Raw genomic sequence first — 20,189 nt, 5'->3', positions numbered from 1 at the left:
GGTGGTTAATTTGTTGTTAAAGGCTCAGTGTCCTGCTTAAATGTTTATATGTGGGCTCCAATGAAAACACAGAATAGGCTACTGTGCCTCTCATGATGTAGTTGACACATTAGACGCTAAACAATAAGCTACTCATCAGCTTACCTAAATGATGCTGTCACCACAAAAGATATGAGTTTGTATTAAACAAGGGCTAAAGACTGTCTAAAGGTGTATTTGCTACATGTTATTTTTTTTTAATAGTTTTTGTAGACTATGTTGTATCTTGAAGTCAAACTTGCACAAGCACCAGCCTGAACTCAAAAAATGTCTGTAACATAAATACATACAGTCATTTCAGTGGCACCTTTTGCTGCCTGACCTCTAACCAACACCAAGGAGCTCACACACAGTTTCTTCTCTCTTGTTGTTTTGTTCTGTAAAAGCTGTAAATTTTCTTTTGTTTCTCATGTGTAAGTTATCTAACGTCCGGTCTTGTTGTGTCTAAGTGTGTCTGACTTGACACAGTTTCTGGGAACAGTCTGAGTGTGTGCTGTGATTATGGTTAAAATGACAGAAACAGACGGGTCATAACGGTCCGCTTAATTACTCCATCTCTGAAGACGAAGATGTGAGACGAGACAACTCACTTGTGTCTTTCTTTCCTCTTTAATGGAGCGTAGGTGAAGCTCGCTGCATCATTAGGGGACCAAAAATCAAAGCAGGCAGTGACGCCAGCGGGGCTCTGCTGTGAGGAGCAGGCGGGCCCCTGGCGGCCCCTGGTGGGAGCTGAGGGCAGAGTCACACTGCCTGTTCACAGTCACAGTCGGTAAGAAGGATGACTGGCCACACAGGGGACATACACACATCGTTAGATTTGTTCCCATTGTGCCTGATTTACTGTAACAGAAGTCATGTTGAAATCATTATTTTGCTGCTGGAACGTCCTCTAGGACCCTGAAATTGCAAACATTGTGTTAATTCATCAAACTACATTAGCCTAAACTTGCACAAAGGGAGGCTTATGAGAATTTATCTGAATGGTTTTGTTTGCCTGATTTCAAATTATAAAAATGTTAATCATGTTCAGCAAATGTTTGCCAGAAGCAGACATTTTTAATTAAAAACACCTTTATGTTAACACTCAATCATGACAGTCATTAAGTAAAAACTGTTGGAACAACAGGACCTCTGAACCTCTCAGTAAGACGTAGGATGAGTTCTCAACATGTCATTACATTCAGAATAACAGCCGTCAATTACCTCATTAAGACTTATTAAAATTACAATTACTCCACTTCTCTCATTGAGAAATCCATAATCAGTGAATGTGCAAATATTTTTCATTTCAGAAGTTTAACCGTTGGACACAAAATGTCCCCCATTTCACTGAAAAGTCCATTCTCAGAGTATGTGCACTAGAGGCTTTATGTTTCCACATCACTTGTATAAATTGCATACTAGAGTAGGATTGGCTTCCAACCTGTGATGCCTTATACTCAGATTAAAGGGAAGTATAAAGAGACTTTCCCCCTTCAACAGATGAATGTAAAACAGCCCTCTGGTGTGAAACTGCACTTACATCATTCTGCACAGTGAAGCTCAATCATCCAACTGTAGGAACATGAAGAAAAACATATTTTCAGTGGAGGAGGACTTTAAATTAGCTCAGTGGTTCCCAAACTTTTTCTAACATGCACCTGTTGGTAAGTCAGGAAAAATGTCCCAGTGTAGGCTACTTTACATTTTGTTTTGCTGTCTGAAAAAAAAACCCTGAATCTTGATAGCCGTACTAGCATCAAAACACTTTTGTTTCTTTATCATTCACAAATTAATCTTTTTCATAACTTTTTCATAGTAAACATGCTGACCCATCATAACAGAAAAAAACACAGGTGGAACTAATGAAATGATGAGGATGGCACCTGGATTTATTTAAACTTTGGCACTTTGTTGATTGTTGCACTACTTTCTTGTTGTTTAAGGTATTTCTTATGCAGATGTCTACTTCCTGACGTTTCTTACTTTAAGAATTAAAAACAAAAAAATAAATAAAAAAGCTTCTGTCTAGCACTCTTTTTCATTGCACTTCTCATAGCGACTTGAGAATTTGTACCAAGGTTATTTTGAATGGGAGCTCCTTCCCACTAATTGTTTCTATGTTGACACAACTATTATATATTTTCCACATACAGAATTATCACTTATTTGTGCCCACACTCAAAGACATGACACTACTACGTTAACCTAATTACATCACTACTTCATGACTAGCTACCGACAAAGTACCTGTTGCGTCAGCACTTCAAGGACACTTACTTTGGTTAAAGAAGTTAAGCTAACGTTGTGGATACGTCATCTATTGGTAACCACAAGGTTGTGTAAAGGTAACTTCTCTGACCTATTTAACACACTGACATTAGCAGATTAAACACAACAGCAGCTGATTTACCATTTTCTCTGCAGACTTGTCAAAGCAGGAAAAGCACAGGTGTAAATAATGATGGAGCGCTGGAACTGCCATCAACACTGTTATTCATTACACCTGCACTTTTCCTGCTTTGACAAGTCAAAATGCGTTGCTGTGAAAAGGGTCTATTTAATACTGTCAATAAGTTAATGAAGGATCCCTTTAAGTGTGCCAACAATTAGAAATGCTTACATTCTTCATTGTACCACCCAGAAACATTGATTATTGTCAATGTTCTAGTTACTTATTATTAAGTGGTACACCAAAATCAAAGTGCTCTTTCATTAACCTACTGACATATTTTAACTGCAGCTACTGTCAGTTAAATAGATGTGCCTATAGGCAGTAACATAACCTTTACTGTAGCCACATGCTAAATGGCTGAATCTGGATGTCTCTTTCAGGCAAAGGGCTATTATAAATGTTTCAATATAATCACTATCAAATTATTGACATCAACATAAAACCAACACAGTCGTCTGTTAAGACTTTGTTCATTGCTTCGATGTGGCAATAAATACAAGTAAATCAAATAGTAACGCTTGTACATGAATTGTCTTTCAACAAAGAAAACAAACACTGAGTGAAGCAAAAAGATCTTTTTTAATTCAAAGTGAATCTTGACATAGTACACCATCAATTCATAATTTGACACTCACCAATAAGAGTCACCAAGAAGGAACCCGCTTTTTGTGACAAAGTACATAAGGCTTGGTCACATTGAAACTCACTGAGAACTAGAGGGGGGAAAAGAAAACGACCGCAAACTGGTAAGACACACATTATTACATCCAAACGATAATCATTTTCCCAGTCCTCATATTGTTGTATATTGCACAGTGCAGTTGCTACATGTCAAACTAGTGTAGCATTTAAGAAAAAAAAAAAAATCAAAAACATAAAATCATAAAGCCACACAAATCTACACATATTTAGAACAGTAACAGTTTCAATTTAGCAATCGTGTCTACATATTTGTGTCTAAATACAATAAATGTCAACCCAATAATTAGATAGCTGTGGTACAAAATCTACCTAAAACGTGTCTTAGGATTTAAATTGCGCAATTACAATTTTTTTTTCAGCCCAGTACCCAAATGAGATGTGTCAGACCAATGTTTGAGTTGGTAGTTTTGACATGTGGGGGTCCAGTAAAAGCAGGCCAGCAGGGACCAAAACATTGCTGACTACAACCTCTGAAACACTGATGAAAATAAATTGGATGCAATTCTCGTTTATTGCCATATCCCCCAAAAAAAGATTAATAGGAGGGACAGAAAGCTTAAGTTCCCCCTCATGTTTTTGGAATTATGTGTTTAGCAGCCACTCTGCTTTGTTACTTGAGGCTGCTGGGCTCTGTGTGCTTGTTGAGCTTTGGATCTGGGACTGTTTGACCCTCTGGTGACTTTGATGATGCAACTGTCAGCGTTAGGCTGCAGGGAGGCAGGATTATCTATCCTAAGCAATCAACCCAAAGTGGTGGGGGATTATGGCGTGGGACATCACTGAGGTGGTACATGTGTTCATCTCATCGCAGGTGCTGAGCTGATGGAAACAATAGAAACATATGGGGGGGAATCAATGAGAGCAGCTGCACACCACAGGGTTAAAATGAAGAGAACACCTTCCATGAAGTGAAGTACAGATTACTGTGCGGCAACACACCTCTTCAATCAGTTAGATATCTAGGCTGCACTCCACGCTGAACAGTGTGTCCTCTCATTTGTTTAAGGATCGTCAACACAGTAGCATAATAGACGAATACACAAAATACACCCAATACTTGAGCAACATAGCAAAACCATTACAATGTAATACAATAAGTAGGTGAGGATTGGGCAACTTTGGACCTAAACTTTTAGTATGATTGATGGATAAAGCCTTTTGAAAGAACCCCTGACTGAAACACATGATGATATCTACCTATGGTAATAGCTGCATACAAGAACTATCAACATCCCGATCACAAAATGAGAGAAAACTCTGTGTATCCATCAGAAATGCAACAAATAAGTCATCTGCAAACCAAAAACAGATGTCTCGGGTTCCACAAATACATTCACGGTGTGAGAATAAAGCTTTGCATTTGTGTATATTCAGGCCCTATGTTTTTTGAGTACTGCACGGTGTTCTTGGTGAGCGCAATAAAACATTCCCTGACTTGTACTTTCTTAGGACTGTAAAAAAAAGAGATTGTTTTTCAGACCTCATCTCAGTCTAACAAACAAATAACTTTGGGGTTTCGTGATGTGAAAGTAGGAGCTGATCCCCTTAGAAGGAACTAGTCTACACATTTCCGACTGCTTTGATATCAATGCGATGCAGCCACTTGTTTGAAGAAAGGCACTAGTTGTACAGTACAAGAGTTGCAAATACAGTCCAACAACGGGAAAAAAAAAGCAATTTCATCAGAAGAAAAACAATAATACATCAACGACACACCAGTTACAGAATCCAAGAGTGAACCCAGCCTACGTTTCAAGATGAAATACTGATGCTAAATGCTCACACACACACAAAAAAAAAAAACACACACACACACACACACACCAAAAAGCAACAGAATAAAAAAAGAAAGAGAAAACTCATAACTTCCATTACAGCAGTTTACAATCACTTCAAAACAACAAAGCCAATATACAGAGGCACAAGCATATAGGAATAGCATTCAATATACTCTATGATCAAAATAAAATCCACTCCTATTGTATCTAGTTGTCTGAACTACAATACAAAAGAGAGAATGCAGGCTAGAATGAGATTAATCCTCTAAATTCACAGCTACGAAGTGGCAGATAATCAGTACATAGCAGCTTATTATCTATACATTCCAAATACAATTTGCCAAACATAGCTCAGAAAAATAAAACCTCAACCTCATTTTTTAAAATAGAGATCTCTCAATATATTCCAATGTTGATAACTGCAACAGTATGCTGGAGGTGAAGGGAGAAATAGTATCGACCATGCTTCAGAAATGATTAATGAACAGTCTTTGGTGCTGATTGGATTAAAATACCAGCTGATATGACGACAGGTAAAGACGCAGCTCTACTACACACTGGAAATCAAAAACACAAAACCAAAAAAAAAAAAAAAAAAAAAAAAGCAAATATCAAGGCTATTCATCCACCCTGAAGGAATGTATCAAAACTGACAAAAGGCTTCAATACATGGACAAAAGGTTCGTCTCACACGAATATTTGAAACAATTACCGATAACACCTCTAACACTCAATAGCCCAGCAATGATACTGTAAGTTGATAGGTTATTTCAAACACTGAGAAGCATTTAAAAGTAAAACATAAAACAAATTTTATCTCTTTTTTTAGTCTATGCCACTCCCAAAATCTAAAACATTAAATGCATTAATGCAGGTCTAGCCTAAATGCAAAAAATAAAATAAAAACACAGCAACCCAGAGGCTATCTAGATTGTATTGCAGTTACAGTAAACAGTGACAATACTGTTATGAATTAAGTACTATAGTGAATAGAAATCGATTATCAAAATATCAAATCACTCTTTATGTACATAAAAAGCTCATTCAGTCAAAGCCCTAAATGTGCAGCCTCTAGCTAAAGTAAATCCATACTCTGAGTTAGAAAGCAAACTGAAGTTTGAACATTTGCCAATATTTAAACATAACCACAAGCAGAATCCTCATATTCATCCAATAAGCCCATCGTATTCAGAGTCTAAAGGTTAAGTGCTGCAAGCCCATTTAAATTTACAATCTATAAGCTCCTGAAGTAACGTCATAAACTCTGGTTTTAAGGCACTAGGAGATGGCAGCAGCAAAGTCTGCCTGAAACAAAGACAGGAGCGTTCAATCCTGGTTAATACAGACTGGGATGGCTTAAAAAACAGATCTGAGCGGCTAGCACATGCTACAAGGCAACAAAGATAAAGGGTCGGCCTGACAGCAAACAACAACGAATGATTTCCAGCCACTAATTAGATCATATTCTCTGAACACTACTCAAACAACAAATGACAGGAGGTAATGTGCAAAGGACACATTCTTAATTTAAATTTCCTTATCATCATCATTTGTGAATTCATTCACTCTTGTGATGCTCTCTTATAAAGCTCTGCAGTAATCGATCATTATTTCTTCCGCTGGTTGACATGATTTTGCAGGAAGTCTTTCAGAACACAAGTTGCTCTGACAATCAAACACCATCATTGACTTTTGCACCTCCACATTACAGAGGCCTCGTAACACCATAAAACATCATCTTCAGCATCATTACTTTTGGGTTTCTTCCTCAATCCCCTATCATACATCGTTATTCATCTTCCTCTTGTTAACCATATTTTCCTCTTCTTCATATTCATCATCACAAGTGTCCGTTTTGTGCTCTGCTGCTAGCTCTACAGGCCCAGGTCGCAGCCCCAGTCCATTTCCTGTCGCCCTTCCTCACAAGAAGGTACTGCTGCGGCCCCGTCCTGCTCCTCAGATATAAGAGAACTGGGGGTGGTGGCTGAGCTTGGTGGGGCTCAGAGGGAAGCCTGTGTAGGCGGCTGGTGAGGCCATGTAGGGGTGAGGAGGGGGTGGCGGAGGGGGGAAGGGAGGTTTGAATTGGTGGGGGTGGTGGGCGTAACCGGGTTGGTGATGGGGGTGGATGGTCGGGGAGGGAAGGAGCCTGTGTGGGTGGGGAGCGGGGTGTCCAGGGTGGTGGGGGTGGGTGCTGATGCCCAGGGTCACCTGGTGAACTATAGCGCCCCCTTGGGGGTGGGAGAGACTGTAGCTGTGCTGGAGGAGAGGGGGAGGAGGAGGGCGAGAGGGCAGGATGGGATGGGGGTGGTGGGCGGCGGTGAGGGGGCCGCTGGGAGGGTAGGACAGCAGGGTGTGTGTGGGCAGGCCCTGGGTGTGTGTGTGCGGGGCGGCCGAAGTGTGCGTGGGGCTGCTGTGTGGCAGGTGCGTGAAGGTGTGGGTGTGGACAGTTGGGGGGATGTAGGCGTGCGGCCGCAGAGGACCATAGTTGCCGTTCCACTCTTTGTTGCTGTGGTTGGAACCGTACGGCTGCATCAGAGAGAGAATAAACAAACACAGTGACAATCTGTTAAACACCCAAATTCTACCCAGACTGTTCAAGAAATAATCTGATATTTTGGGAAATATGCTGATTCGCTTTGTTCCCAAGAGTTAGATGAGAAGTAGGCTTGGGCGGTATCACAGTATTACAGTACACCAGAGTATTTAGAAATACAGAAGGTATGATTTTCAATACCATCAAACATACAGACTCTGAGTAAACCTGAAGTACACCTGGAGTTTACCAGGTGAACTTGAAAACAGCATGTAATCCTCCCTCTAACTATAATGTGGATTGCAATGGCAGAGTGGCGTTGTCTGTATTTCTGCTCGTCGACTCCGCAGGAAGTGAAGACTGCAGAGGAAGCGATTCAAAGTTTATAACTTTGCTGAGAACTTTAGCCAAAATATGAGATATTCGTGTCTTGTTATGTTTGTGGTGAATGAAACTCTTTTCTAGATTTTCATCTGCTGGTCTTCAGTAAGTTTATTTTAAATTTAGTTATTCAGCTGTTTCTCTGCTACTGTACTGGATGAACGGTAAGAGACAGTGTTAACTGTTTCATCTCTGAATTTTTGCCTTGTACTTCCACCTAAGCACTCATAATCATAACATATTTTCTGCGCAGTTGGCGGTTTGTGGGTTGGGTTGGGTTTGGGTGGTTGACTGACGCGGGCAGTGTGGATTGGCTCCCATAACAGGTCCGGTGGGTGCAGGTATTAAAAAACCCTGACCCGCACATCACCACTACTAATGTCATACATGCTACAATGACTTCCATCACCAGCAGCTCAGCTTTTACATTTTTTTTTTTTTTTTTTTTTACAAATACATATACCCCTGTGAAATGTCAGGAAGGTATGAAAAAAAAGATATCACCCAAGCCCAATGAGAGATTGATTACAGCCACATGTCTGTTCAGCATGGAGCTGGAGCCAGCAGCTAGTTAGCTTAGCTTAGCATTGAGACTGGAAACAGGAGGAAACAGCTAGCCTGGCTCTGTCCAAAGTTATTGAAATCCACCTACCAGCACCTCTAAATCTCACTAATTAACATGTTATGGATGTTGTTACCTTTGGACAGAGTCAGGCTAGCAGTTTCCCCGTTTTGCATGTTTATGCTAAGGTAAGCTAACCAGCTACTAGCTCTAGCTTCATATTTAGCGTACAGGCCATTTCCCAAAATATTGAAATATTTCTCTGAAGTCATTGCTTGATGTTTTTATCAAGCCCTTACTTCAGGGACTGAAAGGAGACCAGAATACAATTTATTGTACCAGATGGGTTACATTCCTCAACTGGGTCAATTTTACTAAAATTTGGTTTGTTTGTATTATGCAGCTGTCTTAGGAACAAAGTATCCGAGTACCTTTGTGATTTTCACATGTCTGTTTCCCACCATGTACTCCTTGGGTTTAAACTTTTTATAAAAGGTTCTTTGTACAAATTACCTTTTCTTGCTACCCACACCTGTTTTTGCAAACTGTTGTGTAAGCTCATTAAAATTATACCACTACACAACTCAGCCCCCAATATTTTTAATCTCCAGTATTTCAAAAGGAAAATTTTTTGGTATTTCTGCTGAATAATTCCAGAGACCAATTTCATTTGCCTGTCATACAACTTTGGACACAACATGCCCTCAAGCTCTGCTGCAAAGCATGAGTCATCTCATTAATATTCTCCAACAGATTTTGAAGAGTTCTGCTCCTTTTCTTTATCTGCATCCTGCCTCAAATATTTTAAGAGAAAGGAAAGGAACTAGACTGACCTGTCCAAAACCCAGAGGGTGCTGCTGCTGCCCCGTCAATTTTTGTTGCCGGGACAGGAGGGGGGCGGATGGGAGGAGGGGGACGGAAGAGGGAGTGCTTTGTTGTCCTACCAGGCTGCAGCGGCCTTTGGACCGGGACCAGGACTCTGAGACTGGGACAAAGAGAAGACAGAAGGGAGTCAAACAAGGACATACATATATATTGCAAAAAAAAGATGGCAGGTTAGTCCGCATGACCTGAAAAGCTAAAGACAGTGAAATAGAGCAACAACTACCAAAACTTCAAACAACAAACAAGCATGCATACCAGAGAGGGAATAGATTCAGATGTTCTTTTAATATGGAGCATATGTTCCTCTTTAGACCTTAAATGCAGGTATTTCATCTGAAAATGTTTGTTACCTCCAAGGATTTGACAGCTGATCATCACTGTCTACTGAGCTAATCTGATCATACTGTAGAGTAAATTGAAGGTTGCACACATTAAATTAACTGATCAAGATGCCCCCAAGCCACTGATGGTGTAGATCTAATCATAAGGTCAATGTGCCATACTGTGTAGCACTTCACAGTGCCAAACACTGCAGAGCTGAATATTTGGGGGCTGTGGTGACCTTTAGGATGAGCTATTAATATGACAAGCACACAATCCTCATACATGTGCTGTGTTGCTTTACCTGGCAGTGAAAGGCTGACCAGACAGGCTAACTAACATCAAACAGTATGATGAGACTGGTCCATGTAAGGCCCCAAAACCTAGGAACACTGCCAAAAACTTATTTTCAAATGTTTAGAAAATGCCGATATGATATTGAAAAAAATGAACAGCAGAATTTAGCAGGGATGCCAAATTGTTCTCCTGAGTGCTGATGTAAAAACAATCAATGTAGCTGTAACTACAAAACAGCATCTAGATTTAACATTTCTAAGAGAGCTGTGCGATGCAGTGTAGAAAGATTTACACAAACCAAATTTGCACTCAAAGCAAAAGCAGGAAACCTGATGAGATACCATCTGAAAGTATATCAAGCTAACACCTTAATGAGATGCGATGCGTATAGCATACTGTACTAAGTCAGCCAAATAAAAACAGCCAACTTCTTTTTTAATTAAAGTCAAAAGATAAATGGAAAAGCTCAGTCTTAATAGCAGAGGACATTGAGTTAACAACACTGAAGTTTTACTGAAGACTGAAAGAAAGTCTCCTTTACTTTAATAATAATAAAAAAGCTAACAGCTAATTCAACTATGGTGGTGTTGGACGTGTTCTGGTGTGGCAATGTTTAACCTAACCTACACTTAACAGATATAGTGAAATGACTGCTGTAGATGTTGGCCAAAGAAAGGCACTACTCGATGCTGCAGAATCATGCCACTCCTTTTGATTACAGTCAGTGTGGACAAAGTGTCATTTTACAGCAGGACTGTGATCCCAGTGAACAAAAGAGAATGACCTGCTTCAGATGAAATGTCTGAATTAGTGGTGTAGAGGAATTTGACAATTTAGCATTTTATGGTCATGGTGTAACTGTAACTTCTGCTGTCATTAAAGAATCATCAAACGTGTCTTTCACATTTAAACAGGTTGAGAATCTTCCCATAAAACACAGCACCATACAAATAGACAATAAAATCCATCAAGTTGGTGAAAGAGAAAGGCACATAGATTGTTGGCACTCAGAAAAGGCACCAGAGGAGCAAAGTTGATCCTTGGACTCTGATTTGTGTCAGTTTTAAATTGACTCCCCTATTAATAAAACTAACATGGGGAGAACTGAAAGGTGAAACTGATCACACACCAGTGCCTTTGGGCAACTTTTGCTCCATGGCAAGAACCAGCAGAGAAAACATAGGCTCTGATTCAATACCAAACGAAATGCATCCACCTTTCCCTCCACTTGGGACTACATTAACTGTACTCCAGTTAAAGTTAACAGTAACTTAAGGGAACAGGAAATACACTGAATGATTTTACTATCAACAATAGTGAATGCTCAGACGAGGAGAGTTTCCATCATTTTACTTGTTCTGCACCGCATTCAAAATAATTAAATTGCTGTGCCTTTAGAAATCTGATTCAGTAAAGCTTACATTACATGTAGACGTATGTACATATACAAAAAAAACACTGCTTATAACCCAACTATTTATGTGTAATATGAGGGAAAAACACACCCTCTCTGTATTTGTCTTGAGAATTTTCTCTTGATTCTCTGGAAAATTTCCTTTAAGAAAAGTGTTACTCTGATGGAGGGAAAGCGATGAAAGTTAGGATGCATCTCTGAGTATTAGACTACAGTGTGGCCAGTTCTCTGCTGGTGTCTCTTGATCACCTGTTAAAGCCTCTATGACCCACTAGGGGGCGGTAAGCCCCTACTGCTTCCATATGACCTGCAAAGCAGACACCGCCAAAGCAAAGGTGACAGACCACAAGACAGGTGGCAAGAGGGCACATTTATAGCAAAACACTTTTCTGCGTGTTAATACAATATTTTCATGAAAGCACCAAACTCCTTTAGCTTGTAATGATAAAATTGAAAAAAAAAGAAAGAAAAAAAATCCCAAAACAGATATACCATCTCTTTTTCAGATGTTAGTATGCTACACAACAAAAACAAGAGCTTATCTATGAAATCCATCCTATGTATAATCAGAGGAAGTCATACAGTAAACCCATGCACAAAGAGAAATATTTGTTTCCTGTTTGAAAAGTAAACACCACCACTGACCTGTTCTCTGGAAACGCTCCTCTGTCCCTTGAGTGTTGTTGTTGTGCACTCTCATTGGTGGAACCACCATTGTCCTGACACCACGGGGACTCCTGCCCTGCACTGCAGGGGAAGGCAGTGGTGCTACCATGGCAGCCAAGGGTGGGCGGTTGTTGTGGTTACTATTGTCAAGGTAACGGTAAGGACTGTTGCCACGCGGGGAAGTTGATGTGTCGGACGTGGGGGAGCCTTCCACTGTGTCACAGCCACTCTCGTGGCCGTCGTCCTCTGACATGCTGGGTACAGAGGAGAAATAACACATGAACCTGGCTGAACTATCAAAACTTATGAGTGTGTTTATATTTAATCTCTCTTTCATGGAAAATTAGTTATTTGGACATTAAGACAAACATTCACAAACACCTACCTGTTGGGTCTCTTGCAAGGTGAAACAGAGGGGCTGGACTGAAGCGAGTTGGAGGCAAAGGAACTGGTGCTGAGGCTGCTGTCGGGGCTGCTGAGGGAGCACACTCTCTCCATGGTCACACTTGTGTTTCTGCACGCCTCACACACACACTCTTCTTTACACCTACAAACAGAAAAATACAGGTAAAAACTTTCTTCAAATCCAATCTTAATCTCATATTAAAACATTCTGTGGTAGGCCAGGTGAAGGACACACAAGATGCCCTTCTATGGGCTACGGTTGATTAGGATCATCCCCTTTAAATTGTCTTTGATGTTACTCACTCGCTCAGACGGCACCTCTGAGGGTCTTCATCCTCCCCTTCATCTTCTCCGTCTGTCAGTTCACTGCGGATGCTGATCACACTGGGCGCAGGGCTTGGTGTGTCACCCATTAGAACCGCCACGTCTCGCTGTAGTTGACTGGAACGCTCCAGCTGTCTGATACCATTTGGCACAACCTCTTTGAAGCAGCTGACTTCTTCCTCTGCATCATCTTCCTCCTCATCTGTGTTTTGAACTTCCTGTTGCCTGGTTTCCACCACAGGCACCTCCCTCTGAGGCTGCTCCCTTCCTGCCACTGCCTGACCAACGACATCGGCCATCTTGGGGGTCCGACACTGTGATATGTGGATGTTGCTCGGGTGGGACAGGTTCCTTTTTATAAAGAACAGTTGATGTGTTAGATACAAATGAAAAGGCAGAGAGCTTCTACTTTCAAAGGATTGATTACAATTCAGAAGCTCACCTGTTGTGACTGTGTCTGTTCCTTTTGGTGGCTGGCTGGGGCCACACAACATGAGCTATGCCAATGTTGATTGGCTGATGGGCAGAGAGGGCTGGCATCTGATTGGTCAGGAGAGGCTGCTGCATCATTGAACTGTAGTGGCTGCTGTGGGGACGCACTTTCCTGTGAAAGATATAAAAAGATAAAAGTAAAAAGGGGGTACAAGAGAAACATCATGCAGCTCACCATTCACCAAATGCAGGTAAATTTAGTCTTAGGCGAGTAAATTATGGACATCAATCTGGCCAGTGGAAAAAATAAATTTCCGACACGCGCTGGAGAAAGCTGCTGGTTCACTGTGTTTGTTTGTGGGGGTAGATAACTCTGTTTCACATTCCAGCATAGTAGATGGCGGTGATGTACCTTAATGCTGGTTGCCACCCGCCATAAAATGGAAAAAAGAGAAGAAGATAGTGCTGCACACCCAGCAGCAGGCCGAGGAGACAGCCATCGACTAGGGTGAGTCTGAGACGGTGGCGGGAGCAGGAGAGCTGCCCGGGCTTGTTTTGAGATAACATTATCTTCTACCTTCTGCTTAGAGGTGGGGAATTTACAACTCACAGCAACTTCATACGATGTAGTCTCTGGCTTTTGTTTCATTTCTGATTTGTCGTTAGCGTAGTTAGCACGCATTAGCTTGGAGGATTAACTTAGCTTGTTAACTATGTTACTTGAATGTTGTTGTTATCCTGAGCGCCCCACCGAACCCCGTTCTGGCAGCTCAATAAAGCGTTACTTGTTGCCACACACAGAATGTACAAGTAGTACATAATCTAAAGTAATTTGCTAATCATGATCCTTCTATTAAATCTGGAATTCGATTGAGATGTAAAGTAGTTCTTAATTAAATCATCACTGAAACAATGCCAATGGATTTTCCGATTGATTGTGCTGCTGTAGTCTTTACATTAATGTGATGGCTTTTAATTACAACTTGAGCACATTAACGTGTTGAAGTGCATGTTTGCACACTACTATAATATTGATTGACAAATGTATATGAGATCAAGATGACATGATAAATAGTGATAATAGCAAATTGCGATAGTAAAAGGCTATTTATTATTTTGGCTGGTAAAAAAATCAGTCTGGCCAGAAAATCTTTCATCTACCAGCCACCTTGGCTGCTAAGCTGAAAAGTTAATTTTGGACACTGACTTTGGGTAAAAAAAATATGATAGGAACAGATGACTACTGTAATGAAAACAAACAAATTCATAACAATTCCTAACACAACCATCACTTTATGTGTGATGTATTGCTTCCCATGCTGAGTCTTTGTCATCTACATTTGTAAATGAAAAACCCTTTTAGAAACCTGGTTGAGCATATGCATAGACGGAAAATGGGTTTCTCCAGCAGGAGTCTAATTCTGTTAACTCTTGTTTTTTTTTGGTTACATTTCAGAAAACATGTTGCAACAGAAAGCCAACAGTAGCTGTTACTTAAGTGCACGTATACACACTGAATGCAAGAAAAATCTTTGACTTAGAGGAAGTCTTGGAACCGGGAATTTCCCAGACTTCAAATTTGGGTGACTCACCCCCAGTCACCGATCCTCTGCGGTCCAGCCGTGCTATCGTTGGTTAGGGAGGACGGGGGTGGTGGAGGTGGGTGAGAGGGAGGGGGACCTACTGGAGTCATCTGCTGCCAAGCTGCAGGGACAAGGAGCTGCTGACCCCGGCTAGACCAGGCCTGCTGTGCGGACAGTGAAGGAAAATCAGGGATGTTATGCCATCATCAATAAGGGTTCATACACTATGGATTTCCATGACTTTTCCATAACTTTAAACCAGTTTTCATGACTGAACATTCTGTAATTTCTGTGAAAGGTTTGTATAGTAAACTAACATCAATCATTTTCTACAACATTAGAACTGAGTGATAATTAACATCTTTTATCAGTGGAAGCATATTGTAATGATATGATCATATCATGTTGTCATTTTTTAAGCTTCTGCTGCCCAAATTAACAATAAAAACTAACATACTACAGAATTCTCAATGTTTTGTTTTACAGTGTTTATTCATCAGCTTGGTCTGATGTAACACTCAACAGTGAAACACAGTTCACTTTATTTAAAATCAATTGGTTATTTCACATGAACTTGCATACATGTGCCATATCATGATATTAGAAAAATATTTTTATTAATGTCATGATAATATAGGCTTGATTATAGCTTGCATATTACAAATAAAATTTTAAAAATCACTGGAAAAATTGTCTTTGTTAAAAAAATACTGCTAGCTGGCTATCAGGGAAGAACTGAAAGATTACTAGAAAGAAAAGTATTACTGCTGTCTGTGCTTCTGTTTGTGATATGGCATCTGAAATATACAGGTCATTTTTAAATTTGTTATTCACCGTGTTAAAATATTTATGAAAGTATTTCCCATGGCTTTTCCAAAACTTTGTGATTTCATGTTTTTCTAAATCTTTTCCAGGCCTGGAAAATTCATGACTGTACAAAGCCTGATCTATTGATCCCCATACATACAATCTCTTTGAACTCCCTCAGAACTAGGTCTGCTGTTGAGTTCACAAGTGAGTGACAAGTTAGGAATTCAGAATCTTGCTAAAAGACAAATCAGCTGTGTGACTGCAGGGGCAGATCCGCCTATACAACTAAGTCTCTGTTGTTCCAAATGTTACTTTCACTGTCTCTGTCACTGCATCTTAAAACATTTCTACATAGTTCAACTGTTAGTACTTGCATGCTAACAGGATCTGTGTTTTACCTGTGCTATTACACCCGGCCTCACTGGTAGGGGTTGTATGGGAGGGGCCTGAGTTACCATAGGAACAGAATACCCTGCTGGTTGATTAAGATTACCTTGAAAAAAATGCATAAAACAAAACATCAATAAATGTAACAGTGTCTTGGTGAAGCTATGGCACCACTCATTTACAGTTAACTGCTTTAAATTAGAACAGACTGAGTAATGTTTTCCAAATCATTCTGATTATACTGTAAAACATTTTAAAATATGAAATCTGTGTAATAAAATTACGTGCACCTTTATTAAAAAAAAGTGTGGTTAAATCATTGTAAGCAGTATGCTGTCAACATACCCTGCATGGTGGGAGGACAAAGAAGAAGAGCAGGTGGGAACGAGTCACTGCACCCAAACTGACCATTCCCAGTTGTTATAGCTATCCCAGGATGCAACACTGATGGAGCCGACTGGGTAATAGCCTACATCAGAAAAAGGGTATAAGGGGGTGGTGGAAGAGAAGACAGCAGAATGAAGAATGAAAAGAAAAAAGAAAAGAGTAGAGATGAGAATGGGAAAATGTGGACAGAAGAGTGATGGGATTAAGGGGAAATGAAGCGAATGACAAAGGAGAGATACAAAAAAAATACAGATACAGGAGGAAGATTAGCTGGATTACAGTGACTGACAGCGCCACGTGTGACTGAGACAGACACCAAGAATAATATTCTGAGGTGAAGTGTTATGGCACCTTCTCTCCTGAAGAGGGCAACATGAGGTCAACAGTACAGAAACATTGCTAAGAAACATTACATAACCAAAGAGTCATATTCATAGGCATTCAGTTATGTTCTCTATCCTGAAATAAATGGGAAGTCACAGAGAGGCTAAGTGCAAAGAAATAAGAAATAAGTTAAGTGAAATTCCATGTGGAATGAATGAGACCTCATTTTTTTGAGGTGTAACAGCATTGCTAGTAAGTTTGTCTCACTGATATAAATGATTACTGATGTTTTGAAGTGATACTTTCCCAGATCTCATACAATAGAAAACATTACTAGTCGAAAGCACACACTCACACTCACCTGAGTGTGGACTGGTATGTTGCTGTAGCCCAGAGGAAGGCCAGAGGAGACAGTGGGGGCTACAGGAGGTCTAGAGAAATGAATGGTGTTCTGGTTCAGAGCGTCAAAAACTGCATTAGTGGGCCGACTGTGACACATGTCCATGATACGGAAAGATGACTGCACACTAGAAGAGATCAGAGGAGTTCTAGTTGGGTGAGGAAGAGATTCTTTATGATTAAATTTCATGCTGCGGTCAACAATATTGCAGACAAGAATGTAATTATGCCATCCCTTTGCACAAAGCTAGAAAAACAAAACAAACACCATCGTGCAAGCTACCACATTTCATGTCAGTTGTCGCAGCCTTACTGGTTACTGTGTGGGTAGTCCAGCAGATGAGTCATAGTGAGGAAGGGGTGATTGAGGACGCTGTCAGGAACAGTCCTGTCCTCTGCATCAATCAGCAGCATGCTCTTCAGCAGAGACACAAACTCCCTCCTGTCTGCTTTCTCTGCTTGCATGTCACTGTTATCAGGACTCAGCACCAAGTTCACCTGAAAAGGACGCAGTGAAACAGAAAGAGAGAAAACACTGCATATGAGAGCCACAGAGGGCAACTGGTGGATTTTTGAATTCACAAAGTATATCTGTAGACGTGAACTGCATTCTGGTTGGACTCACATGTGCTATGTCATGCAGACAGCTGAAGATATACTTTCTGGCTTCTTTGGATTTGAGTCCCGTCTCTTTCTCATGCTCTTCTGTCGTCTGGAGGAGAAACAAAAACATAAGCCAGAGAATCTATGGTATGTATGAAGTGTATATAAAGATTTCTGTATAAACACATTTTCGCGTCTCTGTGTGTTGAAAGCCAATAGTGAGTCATGTTTCAATGATGAGGAATAAAAGGTCAAAGCATTAGATCAAATATACACAGGTACTTGGAGTAGAGTATGTGTGTTTCCATGGAAATCCGTGTGTCCAAAGTGTTAGGTGGTTGTGTTTTTACTGGGAAGTGCATGTAGAGATAAATATTAGGCTCACATTCATTTAAAATGTATTCAGAGTCAGCTCAGCAGGTAGTCTAAACACAGTTTCACATTTCCGTGAGCTTTCCTCAGGGTGTGCTGGCTTTGTCCTGTTTTGAGAAGCTTAGGCAGCTGTTTCCTATTGGGAATGCACTACCACTTCATAGTTTTTTTCCTGTTTGAAAGGACTTGCGCTAGAATTTCCAATGAAAATGTCTTGCTTTTCTTTAGTTCTCACCTTCCCAGTGCAAACAGTAGATGTCTATGCCCCTACCAACACAGATATCAGTGACTGTTGACAGGAGGATGTGTACTTTAGTGTATGAGATGCATGATGCGTGTGTGTATGTTTATCTGATTTGCGTGCAGGTACTTTTAGTCTCCAGGAGGCGTAGGGAGAGTCAGACTCTTTGGAGAAGAAACGAGAGGTCTTGGTCCCCTTGTTGAGCAGCTGCTCGCTAGGCAGGCCTTGAGTCTGAGAGATGTACCGGATCTGAGCCCAGAGAGACAGGAAACAGAGAGGAAGAGGCAGAGAAAGGGAGAGAGGGAAGGAAGAGGAAGGAATTTAAGTGTTGTTGGACAAGGGGAAATAAGACATGGGAAAATGTGGGAGAAGAGGATTGACAGAAGAAGGATAAAGAGGTGGAGAGAGAGAAGACAATGGTTTTCATCACAGCCACTTAGCTGAAATAAGATAATCAGCTTGAATGTAATTAAATTCATTTCAGCCAATGCGTGAAAATATAGCTTTTAGTTCACTCTAACCATACATAATTTTGTAATTTATGTCGGCAGCTTATTAGTGTTGAGGTGAATTTAGGAGAATCTTTTGCTGTTGCTCAGATGTGATTTTTTTTAAGGCTGATCAAAGGATCAATATGTTCCAGCTTCAGTTGTTGTTAGTAGACAGTTTGCAGCTAGTTGGCCTGTTCACACCTTAAAGGCTTAAAAGCCACCAAACTTCCTTTACACCAAAAAAACTAAAAACAAGAGTGAGGATATTCCTTCAGTGAGTTGCTCTTAAAGCTGCCCAACCACACATATTCAGTGTATTCAAATCAATGCCAATAATTCAGCAAATTATTACCAAATTAAATATCTAAAACTGTCAGAAGAAAATACATGTCTTTTTGTGAAGAATCAAATGGACTGATTCTCATTTAAACCAGTGGTTTAACCTTTTTAAAGAGGACATGAGACACATTCAACATGTAAACTTATGTTATACTCTCTAACTTGGATTTTGTCCAACAGCTGGTCTATAAGTTACAAGTTATCTAATACGGCATGTTGGGTCCCTGCACTTCAACCTTCACTGCTCTGCCAAACTGACATAGTTAGAGCACTTCACGTGGCCAAAACGGATGCAACAAACAAGCCACACATACACACAGATAGAGGAGTCAGAGGTTATTGACATTTGACAGAGGTTACTGATATTTGACACATCAGAGCTCTAATTTGACAGTTTCATTAACTGTTTTAAAGACTGTTTAATAAAAAAGAGGTATTAAAATACACATTACATTTAAAATTGTAGCCCTTATCTTTGGTGTTACTCCTGTTGAAGGCAGATTTACCAAATACCAAGCTGACCTTGTTGCATTCTCTACCCTCATAGCCAAATGTCATATGTTGCTACACTGGAAGAGTCCTAACCCCCCTGGCACAACTTCTTGCTTAAAAGATTGCATGTCTTTTCTCAACCAAGAAAAATCAAGCACACAGTCAGAGGATCTGTGAAAAGATTCCACAGAACTTGTGACCCCTTTCTCTCCCATAGTAACTCTCTAATTGCAATGGACACTTAATCTGATCAATACCTGTCTTTACTCCGCCCCCCTTCTTATTCCTCCCTAATCTGTCACTCAGGAAATGTATTTTGTACCCTCCTAGGACATGTGGGAGGGTGGTTTGCTTGTGGGTTGAAACAGTTTAACATATCTGAAAACCTCAGACTTCCTATTTGCAGTTGGTATCTGTATTGTCTGTACCATGCTTTTAAATCTGCTCAATAAACCCTTCACACACACAAAAAAATTGTAGTCCTTACTGAGCCACAGCAAATCTACTTCACCTACAGAAGTATGCTCAAAGCCTCATGTCTTTAATTTCCTTATTTGAACTTTAAGTGATAGATTAAAATGTTGCTGT

The 20,189-nt window shown here is 40.4% G+C and overlaps 1 protein-coding gene and 1 long non-coding RNA gene across 3 annotated transcripts in view; both read right to left on the bottom strand.

Moving 5' to 3' along the window:
* Positions 1-635: 635 nt before the first annotated feature.
* LOC122985081 lies at positions 636-2,385 on the bottom strand. The gene is made up of 3 exons (XR_006404017.1): positions 2,299-2,385; positions 1,562-1,593; positions 636-936 (listed from the first exon to the last, which is right to left on the bottom strand). It is a non-coding gene; the product is annotated as an uncharacterized LOC122985081 (long non-coding RNA).
* A 648-nt stretch (positions 2,386-3,033) lies between these two features.
* The window catches only part of LOC122985232 (homeodomain-interacting protein kinase 3-like), a 39,064-nt gene continuing 21,908 nt past the window's right edge, over positions 3,034-20,189 (bottom strand). Inside the window, exons 6-18 of one of the 2 annotated variants that reach the window (XM_044355687.1) lie at positions 18,409-18,528; positions 17,689-17,775; positions 17,377-17,561; positions 17,026-17,191; positions 16,299-16,422; positions 15,965-16,059; positions 14,766-14,920; positions 13,184-13,345; positions 12,721-13,092; positions 12,398-12,559; positions 11,992-12,266; positions 9,263-9,414; positions 3,034-7,479 (exon numbers count right to left, since the gene is read on the bottom strand). In XM_044355687.1, coding sequence (XP_044211622.1) covers positions 6,910-7,479; positions 9,263-9,414; positions 11,992-12,266; positions 12,398-12,559; positions 12,721-13,092; positions 13,184-13,345; positions 14,766-14,920; positions 15,965-16,059; positions 16,299-16,422; positions 17,026-17,191; positions 17,377-17,561; positions 17,689-17,775; positions 18,409-18,528 — 2,625 coding nt within the window. In that variant the 3' untranslated portion in view covers positions 3,034-6,909. The remainder of the gene's footprint in view (positions 7,480-9,262; positions 9,415-11,991; positions 12,267-12,397; positions 12,560-12,720; positions 13,093-13,183; positions 13,346-14,765; positions 14,921-15,964; positions 16,060-16,298; positions 16,423-17,025; positions 17,192-17,376; positions 17,562-17,688; positions 17,776-18,408; positions 18,529-20,189) is intronic. The other variant, XM_044355688.1, reaches the window with a different exon arrangement.

This window comes from Thunnus albacares, chromosome 7 (genome assembly GCF_914725855.1).
Source record: "Thunnus albacares chromosome 7, fThuAlb1.1, whole genome shotgun sequence".
NCBI classification, from domain to species: Eukaryota; Metazoa; Chordata; class Actinopteri; order Scombriformes; family Scombridae; genus Thunnus; species Thunnus albacares.
This window is presented reverse-complemented; position numbering and strand designations above follow the sequence as displayed.